The sequence below is a fragment of the Cydia fagiglandana genome, chromosome 27 (assembly GCF_963556715.1).
Source record: "Cydia fagiglandana chromosome 27, ilCydFagi1.1, whole genome shotgun sequence".
Lineage (NCBI taxonomy): Eukaryota > Metazoa > Arthropoda > Insecta > Lepidoptera > Tortricidae > Cydia > Cydia fagiglandana.
The window spans coordinates 6273682-6287701 of NC_085958.1; the positions used below are offsets into that span (position 1 = coordinate 6273682).

Here is a 14020-nt window from a genome sequence, read left to right on the forward strand (position 1 = left end):
TTTATCGCTGACTGTACTTTTCTTACGACAGACCATAGACTTCCCATATAACCATTCCAGTCGCAGAATCATCAAAGTGGTAACTAAATGTCAGATGTGTCGTAACAGAGTCCACACAATGTGTCTAGAATTGTTTCGAAACAAAGTGTCGTCGCCGTGTGTACACTTTTCCGTAACAAGGTGTCGACACATTTGTGTGCACTTTGCGTGCGGTTTGCGACTAAATCTGACAGCAAATTTGTGACAGCAAATGTCAATATAAAATACCTCTTGAAAACCAAGGTTCGTCAAACTACTATTAGTGTCTCGTGTGCTTGTAATTCTAGTAAGTGATCATGGGCGATGCGAATGATAAAAATCGACCAAAACCATATAAACACCCAACACCCGTCAACCTTTTACAGAAAAGTGTTTAAAGAAATGCAATACGCTACTAGGTCAGGCAACGAATGCTCAATAAAGTTGTAGAGGGAAATGCTCGGAACACAATTTTTGACTCCTTAACTTGGTTTGGACAAGTTAGGAGGTGAACATATCAAAAGTCCTCGGCCGTAGCCCTTGAGCGGGGGGGGGGGAGAGAGGGGGCTTTGAAGGTCCCATTTTCCGGTTTTTCGATTATATCTCGGAAACTATGCATCTTAGCGACATGGCCGCTTATACAAAATGAAAGTTAATTTAATTTGTTACAAGTTTATTCAGTCAATTTTTTCGATATGTTGAATAGTTTTTGAGATATCCGCTCTTGAAAGTTTATTTAGGGCTCTCAATGTTATCTTGATATATTACATCAGTGAAGGTGCTAGGCCGTGTATGGTATCGTTTTCGTATAAATCTGGGTTGCTGAATCCATCTAAGGTATCACATTGACACCATTCCACAAAATTAAAAAAAATCTTTTTAGGGTTCCGTACCTCAAAAGCAAAAACGGAATTCTTATGGGATCACTCGTGCGTCTGAATACACAAAATAGTTCTTTACCTATAGATGACAGGAAAACCTATTAGAAATGTGCAGTCAAGCGCGAGTCGGACTTAATGTACGGAACCCTTAATACGCGAGTCCGACTCGCACTTGGCCGGTTTTTTTTTAACTCCTCTTGACGCTTAACCGCTGAACCGATTTCGTTGAAATTTGGTATAGAAATAGTTTGCGTCCCGGAACAGGACATAGGATAGATCTTATAACCAAAAATATCTTATAATCATCTTTTGAAGGTGTGAAAAGTGGCGTGGAAATTTGTAAGGGAAATCAATAACCGCTGAACCGATTTACTTTAAATTTGGGATAGTCTACATCTTTGATTTAGTTAAAAATGATAAATAAAACATGACTTCAAACCTAAACTTAAACAGTATTAACTTCAAGAAGTCAATTCTGAAATCCCCCCTACACCTCATTTCACACCTTTAAAGGATGATTTTTGAGATAACTTATTATGTCCTGTCTCGGGACTCAAAATATATGTGTAATAAATTTAAATTAAAACTGTTCAGCAGTTTAAGCGTGAAGAGGAGTTTAAAAGAAAGTAAGTTTATATGTTTTTACTTTGGAATGGTGTCAATGTGATACCATAACTAAATTTGGTACTGCGCATTTATACGAAAACGATACCAAACATGGCCTCGTAGCTTTACTGTTGTAGAAGTCAAAATAAAATTGAGAGTCCTAAATTCTTATTACTTGACCAAACTTGTGTAGAAGGAAAAGGAAAAATAAAAGTCTTCGGCAGGAATATAAGACACAAATATATTTTTTTTTGCGTTACTATTTCAATCATCAAATATTTAAACATACCTTGATTATATTATTCTAGTGAGATCCTCATAGATAAACAAAAACATTTACTTAAAAAATTACAAGGTCGAAATGTCACGGAACTTGTGAGAGTAATATGTGAAAAATAAAAACTTTTATGACAAAAAAATCTGGACACAATTTAAGAAGCATCCAATTGCGTCGAGGAATCATCTGTATTTTTGCTTGTTTCTTCTTCTTTGCTCGCTTCTTTTTTTGTCCTTTGTATTCTGTAGCAATTTGTTAGATCTGAAAATAAAGATAACTTGCGTCGTCACGGATGTCGATTTATAGGTTTTAGGGAGTGCAGAATTCGAAAACGATGATCATTTTACAATCCAAGATGGCGGCTACGTATTTTGTCATAAAAGTCGTCATGAATATCGTTTTATAGGTTTTAGGAAGTGCCGATTTCGAAAATGATGACCAGTTTGGAATCCAAGATGTGTGCCGTGCACTTTCTAATAAAAGTCGTCATGGATATCGTTTTATAGGTTTTAGGAAGTGCAGAATTCGAAAATGATGACCATTTTTGATTCCAAGATGTCTGCCGTGCACTTTGTCATATAAGCCGTCATAGATGTTGATTTATAGGTGTTAGGAAGAGCAGATTTCGAAAATGATGACCAGGGGTCGGACAAAAAGTGCGGATGACGTCAAACCACTTATAGGATGATTTCAACTAGTATTTTTGATTTTCATAAACAATTATCACTTATCATTTATCAACCTCTTTATTAAACGATATCGCCACTTGAAATGAGTAAGTACGTTTTTGACTGACACATTGTCAATCAGATGAACAATAAATTGACTTCGTTATTGTTTAGCTATTGTATCTTCACGATTATATTTAGCTAAAATTTATATTTACTAATGTATAAGAAAACGCTCTAAATGTCATCTTTACTCGAATATTGTGGCAATTTTCCGTTTTTGGAGGTACGTGACACGGAAGTTTAAATACAAACTCAAACATCATCCTGTATGCAAGATTACGTCATTTTTACGTCATCCGCACTTTTTGTCCGACCCCTGATGATGACCATGACCAACAAAACGACATCCATGTTTTGTTGGTCGACATCCTTTTAACATAGTGCATGACCGCCATCTTGGATTCCAAAATAGTTATTATTTTCGAAATCTGCGCTCCCTAAAACCTATAAAACGACAGCCATGACGACTTTTATGACATACTGCATGGCCGCCATTTTGGATTCCAAAATGGTCATCATTTTCGAAATCAGGGCCCCCTAAAACCTATAAAACGACACCCATGACAACTTTTATGACATAGTGCATGGCCGCCATTTTGGATTCCAAAATCGCCATCATTTTCGAAATCTGCGTCCCCTAAAACCTATAAAACGACATCCATGACGACTTTTATGACATAGTGCATGGCCGCCATCTTGGAATCCAAGATGGTCATCGTTTTCGAAATCTGCGCCCCCTAAAACCTATAAAACGACACCCATGACGACTTTTATGACATAGTGCATGGCCACCATTTTGGAATCCAAAATGGTCATCATTTTCTAAATCTGCGCCCCCCAAAACCTATAAAACGACACCCATGACGACTTTTATGGCATAGTGCATGGCCGCCATTTTGGATTCCAAAATGGTCATCATTTTCAAAATTGGGGCCCCCCTAAAACCTATAAAACGATATCCATGACGACTTTTATGACATAGTGCATGGCCGCCATTTTGGATTCCAAAATGGTCATCATTTTCGAAATCTGCGCCCCCCAAAACCTATAAAACGACACCCATGACGACTTTTATGACATAGTGCATGGCCGCCACTCTGGATTACAAAATGGAGATCATTTTATAAATCGGAGCCCCCTAAAACCCATAAAACGACATCCATAACGACTTTTATGACATAGTGCATGGCCGCCATTTTGGAATCGAAAATGGTTATCATTTTCGAAATCTGCGCCCCCCAAAATCTATAAAACGACACCCATGACGACTTTTATGACATAGTGCATGGCCGCCATTCTGGATTCCAAAATGGTCATCATTTTCGAAAGCGGGGCCCCCTAAAACCTATAAAACGACATCCATGACGACTTTTATGACATAGTGCATGGCCGCCATCTTGGAATCCAAAATGGTCATCGTTTTCGAAATCTGCGCCCCCTAAAACCTATAAAACGACACCCATGACGACTTTTATGACATAGTGCATGGCCACCATTTCGGAATCCATTATGGTCATCATTTTCTAAATCTGCGCCCCCCAAAACCTATAAAACGACACCCATGACGACTTTTATGACATAGTGCATGGCCGCCATTTTGGATTTCAAAATAGTCATCATTTTCTAAATCGGGGCCCCCTAAAACCTATAAAACGACATCCATGACGACTTTTATGACATAGTGCATGGCCGCCATCTTGGAATCCAAAATGGTCATCATTATTGAAATCTGTGCCTCCTAAAACCTATAAAACGACACCCATGACGACTTTTATGGCATAGTGCATGGCCGCCATTTTGGATTCCAAAATGGTCATCATTTTCAAAATTGGGGCCCCCTAAAACGTATAAAACGACATCCATGACGATTTTATGACACAGTGCATGGCCGCCATTTTGGATTCCAAAATGGTCATCATTTTCGAAATCGGCACTCCCTAAAACCTATAAATCGACACCCATTTCGACTTTTATGACAAAGTGTTTGGCTACCATCTGCATGCAAGACATTTCTATTATTTTTACGTACAAAAATGGCCCCCTGTCAACTTCCAACCGAGATTTAATCGATAATTTATTCGATTAATGTTCAGATTAATTCAATTTCAGTCTATGTTAGGTCGACTAAACTAATCGTGATTAAAATTTGAGGATTAACTTTTTTTATTCCATTAATTAGTCGAATAAACAGTTAATCTATTAAGTCCCATCTCTGACCACGGCATTTTTACACTTTGAGAATATCTGAAAACAAATGAACACAAGGAGCCATTTTGCAAATCCAGTAACTTTGTTATTACTTTTGACAGCGCGTGTCATGTGTCTACACAGAGTCGACACAAAGTCGAAACATTTGCGACTACTTTGTGACTGCAATATTTCTCAGCCTTAAACCATATTTATACATCATAATTAACAAGTTTCGTAGTATGTAAAGCGTTATTTCTGTTATTTAAGTATAGTATACGCATCGAAGTACTAAAAATGCATCAAATAATATAGTTATGAACACAGGCACTGAGAAGTAAACAATTTCATTTCCGGCTAAACTAAAACAATGTGGTGGCGCGTTGATTATATTACACTTAGTTTATCAAATCACTCGAGCAGTTTAATTCCCCATAATAATTTAAGTCCTATTGTAATATAAATGCAAACAATATATAATTACGTCTTGTAATCCGTTTTAGAGATGGCGTATTAATGTCACTTATTTTTATTTAACTATTTTTCCATCTGACAGTTTCCATTTGACAGGAACAAAATGAACGAATGAACGAATGATTTTGGCATAAAGTAGTCGCAAACCCGAAACAATGTGTGCACACGGCGACCACACTTTATGTCACTTTGTGTCATGTGTCGACCCTTCCCCATTTCTGGTAACTGTGTCGACACGGCGACGACTCTGCGACTGGAATTGTGACCGAAACAGACGGTGTCGACACAAGATGTGTCTACACCGCGTCGTAACGGCGACTGGAAATGGTTGTATGGGTTATAATATATAAAGACGGTGTCTCAGCGAGCTGTCACTGTTGCCACTTTTGTTTAGTGTACGATTAACAATGAGGCCCACGTTGCTGTAGCCATGTCGATAAAGTCATATCGATAAACTATCGACATTTCTTGCAATTTTAATTTTACTTCAAAGGCTTAACGATACCTAAAATGACCAAAAACGCTTTTATTCTTTATTGTGGTTATCAGATCACAATTTTATAGTCACGCCCCAGCAGGGAACCAAGGGAAAGTTCAGATATTTAATTAAAATACATAAATACCTCCTAAAATAGGTGTTCCGCAATAATTGAATTATAGTATTATATTTTATAATATATTCATTATCCATTAGCATTTCAATTATGTTTATGTTTAACGAAGATATTGAAGCTTCACTTAATCGCTATTTCGTTCCGCTGTGTAGCGTTTATCGACATATAACATGATTAAAATCGACTTTTCACATCCCTAAAAGAGCACACATATATACGCTTTTACGCACACATACACAGCCTGGGCGCATCAAGAAAGGCAACACTTGATTTGAAGTCCACCTTGTCAACAGTATGGTTGTCCTTTTTTGACAAACGGCATTTTAAAAGAGCGAGGAGAGAGAAATGATACTAGTTGCTGCGTCGTGAAAGAGAACAGGCCGCGTAGCCAAGATGCCGATCGCTTACGCTACGTAGCGATCGAAACGCAACTGTCACTGTTGCAATAATATAGAAGAGTGATAGAGAGACATAATGCTTTTCGTTGTCGAAGCGATAGCGATTGTAACCTTGGCTAGGCCGGCTGAAAAGGTTGGGCCCTTGCGACAGACAACTAATACTCATCGAGACAATTCTAAAAACTCCTAACACAATTAGGTTACGTTCACTGAGAGAAAAATCATCACCAGGAATTAAAAAACAGTTCTGTACTGGGGGAAAATGAAGTTTTAGTAATAATTATGGACGTTTCACTATTTCTGTAAAGTTTATTTATTTCTACAAACAGCTCAGTAATCCCAAATATAATTTCAACAAACAGATCTAATAATAGAAATTACAAAAGTCAATTTGTTCCTATTAGTTAACTCTCCTTGTCCCCGGATTAAGTTTATTTTTGTAATTCTAAGTGTATTTTTGTTGTACTTTTCTCTCAGTGTTGTTTCATCACAGAGTTCCTATGGCCACCTCCTGTCTCCATCATCAGATCAGCTCGATGGTACCATAATATTGCATTGTCATGCGATTTATACATGCATACAAAATTTCAGCTTAAAAACCGGGAAGTGGATCAAATTTAACTTGCAAGATTTGATTACACACAGACAGACAGACAGGCAACGGTCAGGTGAAACTAAATAAAAGCTTGTAATAATATAAGTCAATGGTTAGGGGTCATCCATTAATTACGTCACACGAATTTCTAGGTTTTTTACCCCTCCCCCCCTCCTTGTCACACTTGGTCACATTTGGCAAACCCCTCCCCCCTAGTGTGACGTCACATTTTTTCTACGAAATCGCCACATCGAATTAAGTAAGTAGTACCTAAGTATTATTAATATTTTATCAAAATATTTTTGACGATATAAATATTAGTAATTTTATAACCCAAAACTGCCTAGGACAGAAAATTAAACGAATAAAAACGATTATCGTTTTAAAAACTTGTTATTTAAATGTACAGCGAATAAAATAATTTACTTAAATAAATTTTCGGTTACTGATGAAGTTAAAGTGACGTCACAAAGTTTGTGCCTCCCCCCTCCCCCATGTCACAATATGTCACATTTTCTTGACCCCCTCCCTCCCCCTAAACGTGTGATGTAATTAATGGATGACCCCTTATAGTCTATTTGTTGCCAATCAGTGATTTCAAAAATAATCTATTTTCCCTACATTGCCCATGTCCTACGTAAAGCCATAAATATTTCCGATGACCGAGTCATCAAACGTCAATTTTCTTGTCTCATTGTTTGCCAATTTGGTTATTATTTCCATTAACTGTTACGAAATGTCAGACAGACTGTATTACAGGAAATTATGACTAATTATTCAGTTGGAAAAAATTAACATGGATTTAACTGTCAATGTAGAAGAGCAAGGAAATTCAGCGCATATTAATCGTCTTAATGAGATGGTAATTTGAATCACACGCAAAATACACAATGGTTGTAGATTTGCGGAAAATGCCATGTAAAACCATTGAGTTCGAACTTCAAGATATTCACAAGAGACGTCACGACACGTACTAGATCCATTCTATAGTCCGTTTATTTTAGCATTAGAAAGAACTTCGCAGAAGTTCGCTTGTGGTTCTAAATCTGGCACTTTTAGCGGTAACAATTTGAAGTAAATTATATGTATTGACCATACTACATTAGATAATTCAATAATTATTAATAATTAACGAGCCTGATAAAAACTGCACGCTTGCTTCTGCGGAGTTCTTTCTAATGCTAAAAAAAACGAACTATAGATACGTTATAGTTTAGATATCAACTAGTTCTCTTTTGCAGCGCAATTCGGGCTACCAATGTCACTTTTACGTTAGATGGAGTAAGATCTATATCTATTAGATGTGAACTGGACCTCTAAGTCATATCCTGTGGAAATCGTTCAAGAGTATCTCCAGATTCGGCCAAATGTCAAATTTGACAGGTAAGATCTTAAACATGTCTTTATCGTATCTTGGTGATGTCTAAAAGATATCTAATAGATGTTTTCAAAATCCGAATCGGGCCCAATGTTATTATTTTATTACTCTACAGAAGTCATACCGAACAATGAAGCAACTGTAAAATGTACCACGTGACCAAAACGTCGTAAACGCCATGAAATTCATGGCGCTTACGCGTTTAGGCCGCGAGATTCACGCTCCGCTTCTACGGTTTGTAGTAGTGTAAAATGACAACCAAAAACGTCACTTTTGACACTGATCGGTATCGTATCGCTGTGACATTTTATAAATATTGTTCGAATTGGGCCGTATGTCAATTCACGAAAGTAGCTCTTAGGAACTTACCTACCTATCATACATATATGTATATATATATATATATATATATATATATATATATATATATATATATATATATATATATATATATACATATATGTATGATAGGTAGGTAAGTTCCTAAGAGCTACTTATAAATATGATGTCTGGTACTAGTTTTCGTTGCTAAAAACTAAATGAAAGTGCAACGAAACTAAAGCTAGGTACAAAATGAAACAAAGAAATTACTTTACAACATTATTTTATTGCATTAAAACTACCTAATAATTATTATCATATACGTTTTACATAACTATGATATAAAATAATATACAAATTCAGGCACATCTCTAAGGCTTGTATGATATGTGTATGTAAAACTATTGTGTATATATACTCAATCAACGTGAAAAACATACAGTTTGAAATTACTAAGATCGAAGACAAAGTGACCAATATTTAAGATACTATTAACTATTCTAAGGACATGAAATTATTTACTATCAGTTAGGTACATATAGTGTAATATTGTGTAGCTATTATTGATTTTGTGGCACATCATTAAATATATATAAACTTTCATTTAATTGAAATAAAAAACACACTGTAGATACATTTCATTTTATTGTATTTATTTGATTTTATTAAGTAAAATAATTGAAGCATTATCTATGAAAAGGGACCTTATTGTCGATGGCGCTAACGCCGCACAGCGTCGCGCGGCATTGCATTTATATCGGAGCATCGTTAATAATGGCGTAAGCGCCATCGACAATAAGGTCCCTTTTCATAGATAACGTTATAATTTTGTTCAAGATCATTCATTATTTGATCCTTTCCGTAAGCAGTAAGCACTGATACGTGATATTGATATGAAATCATGCATTTCTTTTAATTTTATTTCCCAATCCATTTCCATTAAAATGGCGATAAAATAAACGTAATTTTTTTTGTATGCTACAATATATAAACTGTTCATTATTAAAAACTGCATTCTTAATTTTTATTCACTTGAAACTAAAAAAAGAGTTTACTTATTTAATGGGCACCCTATCGAGCGACTGCGACTTAGGTAATTGTTTTTTCTCCAATATGCTCGGAAATGTTCACCTTACTGTAGCAAAAATAGTACGGGAAGTTCTTCGTTAATGTCAAACTCTAACTAAAAAACATCAAACTATCGCTGTCCTGTTCTAGCGGACGGGAAGTAAAAAAACACTACAGTAATAACTTATTACTGTAGTGTTTTTTACTTTTTAATAATAAAAAACGCAAACAGTCAATTATTATTGCCGCGAGCCGCTTCTACACGACCCGATCAGCTATCATTTCACGTGTATGATCGTGCGAATACTGCTTAATAAAATCAAAGATTATTTTTATATTTTTTTTAAATCTCATCCGTGTTCATAAAGCTTACATAGTTTGTCAAAGGACTTTCTCATTTCAAACATAGACAAAGAGAATCATACTATCTTTGTCTTACACTAGTACTAGCACCCAAAAGAAAAGGATGGGTGTAGTTTTCCTGGTTCTTACTGACTGAAAAGTTGGTTTGACAAACTATATTGCGCAATTATATTGAATGAACGAATATTGAATGGTACTGAATGGCAGAATAAGTTTGTGCCTTTAACTTTTAAAAATTAATTAAAGAGGGAAATTGTTTTTGACATTTTGGATGTGAAGGTTTGATTTGAGTGATGCTTGATGCTTAAATAATAATTATTTTAGCTTATTTCCTCGCATGTTTGGAGAAAAGCACTATATATGCCTCGGCAGGAATAGCAATTCGTGGATTCGTCTTCTTTGTCGGACTCCGCTTCGCGTCGTCCGACAAAATCGAAACTCATCCACGAATTGCCCTTTCCCGGCCTCTGCAATAATGTACTATTATTATGTTATTAAATAAGTAAACTCCTTCTTAATTCAATTTCATATTTTAAGTTATTTTTTGTAATCGATCTTAGTAAATCAATTACCAATGAAATACGTGGGCCATACTGAAAATTTCTGGACTCTGATATGAGACGACTTATTTATTCTAAGTGGCCAGTTCCAGGAATTTTCAGTATGCCCTAACATAACAATAACAATTCATTTACACATCAGTCACACTTTTCGATATAACTTTATTTAACTGTAAAAAAGCCTCAAACACTAACATATTAGCATTTTTATCAAAAAACCAAATGCCACATATTCTGCTTCTGTAAGTAGTTGATAATGTGACAAAAATTAACCCCCATTATGCATATACGTCTACTAAAGTTGACAAGCCGATAATAATCGTTTGTCCCTTTCCATCATACCAATACGACTGAAAGGGACAAACGATCATTATCGGCTTCTCAACTTTAGTAAACGTTTATGAATAAGGGGGTAAGGCCATACCAGATTTATCACACGATAAAGGCAATAGATAAAAAACATCGAATGAAAAGGCACTATTCTTTATTTTTAGTACTCCGAAATTGTATTACTAACGTTTCCGAGAAAATACGATGGAAAACAATTATGAATTTATGAACTACATCTGTATATGATATTGTCAAAGAAATTCATTGTTATAAAAAACATTAATCCTCATTTTGTTCTGTACATTTTAAGTTAAAATAGACAGAAAACTTCAAGACGTCAAGGATTTCTAATCATTTTCCAAAACAATATTTTACAGTACACCTAGTGCTTCATTACGATACCCTGTGCTATAATAAGCACATTACGTAACTACTTCGAAAATTTACGGGCCGTATGTAATGTAAAACGTTGTACTATTACGTAACCAACTATTATAATAATTTAATGTCTTTTGAATGCATTTTGCGACATATGCAAAATAAAAATAAAACTTTCGTGTGAAAAGTGTTCAAATACATTAAAACCAGTTATGAGATTAACATCATAATTGTACGGATGATATTGTCCAATTATACATAATAATAGTAGGGTAATTCGCCAGTAAACTGGCCACCGGCTAATAACTGGCCACCCTAAAATAAAAATGAATTCTATTCACATATAAATAGAATTCATTTTAGTATAAGGTTTCAATAACTGGCCAGCCTTCAATAACTAGCCACCTTATACTAAAATGAATAGGGTATTTTCCTACTAGTCAAATCAGTTACTTTTTTAGAACTGTCAAAACGATTTGCTAATATGGAATTTATATGAAACATTACATCGTGACGTCAACTCACTTACTTTTTATATTTCTATCCGATTTATTAAATAGAACTTGTGTTTAAAAATAACTCCTATCTTTTTCCAATAATTATCTAGTGCTTTATTTCATGCATGGTGTAATATAATTTAATTCAAATACAGTTACCCTATTTTGTTTATAGGTGAATAGAATTCATTTTTAGTTCAGGGTGGCCAGTTACTAACAGGTGGCCAGAAATTCTTTTTTTTTTCCAATAACTTACAATAAAAACTAATAACTAATTAACTAACTCCCTCAATTTAGTTTTCAATAATCTAACCTTTCTATTCATAGCCGTCTTATAATAGCCCTTACCATCCATCCTTTCCATTCTTCCTCTACTGCTGACTCTTTCCTCGAATAACTCATAGAAGTTAGGCAAAGGCGTGTCGACTAGCGGCACATTGTTGTTCTGTTTGTTTGTATGTATGGCCGCCATGTTTTGTATGAAATGGTTGAACATGGCGGTTTCGGTGAACCATTCCAGAAAGTATTGGTTCTGTTTTGATGGGGCGTTTTTTATGAAGTTTTCTTTCTGTAAAAGAAAAATAAATACATTAGGTGTATGTACTTAGTTTTTTAACTTTAGAACTTGTATGATGTCTGTATGTCACTTTATTTCGCATAAACAAGTTTACACAAAACAGAAATAACAGAGTAAGAGATGTACCTAAGTATATGTACAAAGGCGAACTTATCCCTAATAGAGATCTCTTCCAGCTCACCTTTGACTTCAACTTCATAGAGGATAGAGGTAAGCTTAAGGCACAATTTTTGCTGTAATTTTTTAAAGTAAATTATGGGTATTAACCATGCTACATCATAATTTTATTAATATTAACAATTAAAAAAAGCCTGATAAAAACTACATGCTTACTTCTGTGGAGTTCTTTCTAATGGTAAAAAGAGGGGTTCTCCCCTAGAGGCATAGATAAATTTTTTTTCTACCCGTTAGCTAAACTATGATAGGTACTTCTGACTGAACTAAAATATCCATTATACAACCTTTTAGTAAACTATAATATGCATATGTCGGCGGCCGATCGTAAGATCAGGCATATCGTGAAATTCCTAGGCATATCGTGAAACGTGAAAATGTTTGACTCGTTCCCTAAGTCGACGGACTATTTCTGGGCGGTTTGCCCTTCGGGCACCTGAAGCAACCTGACGAACCTATCCTGCCTATATATTGGTTTAATGTGACTATCGTCAAAACATTATACAGGAACATTACGATCTGCCTGATCTTACGATCGGCCGCCCACACATAAAAGTAATGAAGTCCCAGCAGTGAAATGTCAAAAAGCTCTTAAGTTTCCAACGTTTTTGAGTTTTCATACATTTTGTATGAAATCTCGTGCGCTTCCGTGGACCGCGGAACTTCCTTAGAGGTAACTTAAGTCCACTTGCACCATTCACTAACCCGGGGTTAACCGGTTAAACCTGGAGTTACCATGGTTACCATGGTTTGTCACTGGTGTAACGGTTTAACCGCTTAACCCCGGGTTAGTGGAATAAATCAAGCGGCGCTTAGGCCCACATGCACCATCCCACTAACCCGGGGTTAAGCAGTTAAACCTAATAACCTAATGTCAAATTGTAGGTAACCATGGTAACTCCAGGTTTAACCGATTAACCCCGGGTTAGTGAAATAACACAAGTGGCACTTAGGGGTTAGTGATATAAAACATACTCACATCAAAAACAACCCCACAGTTCCCCATCTCCCCGTCCCCCCTCACCCCCTCTTTAAAGCACTTCTCGTACCCCCCCAGCACATCAACGAAGAATCTAAGGAAGGCCTCGGAAATCATCACATTTCTGGTCTTCGTGTCCTGCTTGTCTTTCTGTCTCGTTTCCATTTGTATGGTAGTTTTGAGGGATTTATAGCTGTATGTTGGTAGTATTGTGGATTCGTCGCCTGAGTAGAATATCACTTTCGAGTGCTGGGTTAGGTCTATCAGCATGCCCTGGAAGTAAAAAAAGTTTTTTCATTTCATTTATTCATGGTGAATAACATAAGTATACAAAATATACACGTCATATTATTATTATGAAATGAAATGATAACATTCATTTTCAGGCAACTATTGGCCCATAGATAAATACCTTAAAACTAGCATACATATTATTACAAAATATATCTTAAAACTAAAAACACAATTATGGTTGCGATGTAGTTCGCAACCCGATATATTGGTATACAATACAATACAAATACTCTTTACAGTACCTACATATGGTCCTATTTTCTATCGTGCGTAAAATAGCACTTTTCGTGCGAATGTCAAAAGTTAAAGGGTACCATATG

At 35.6% G+C, this 14020-nt stretch overlaps 1 protein-coding gene and 1 long non-coding RNA gene across 2 annotated transcripts in view; both read right to left on the bottom strand.

Moving 5' to 3' along the window:
* The window catches only part of LOC134677937 (uncharacterized), a 351049-nt gene that overhangs the window by 71146 nt on the left and 265883 nt on the right, over positions 1-14020 (bottom strand). The gene's annotated exons all lie outside the window — the stretch shown is intronic.
* LOC134677858 (uncharacterized) overlaps positions 8753-14020 on the bottom strand; it is a 98702-nt gene continuing 93434 nt past the window's right edge. The window contains exons 11-12 of the mRNA XM_063536277.1: positions 13407-13679; positions 8753-12244 (exon numbers count right to left, since the gene is read on the bottom strand). Of these exons, the coding sequence (XP_063392347.1) occupies positions 11948-12244; positions 13407-13679 (570 nt within the window). The 3' untranslated portion in view covers positions 8753-11947. The remainder of the gene's footprint in view (positions 12245-13406; positions 13680-14020) is intronic.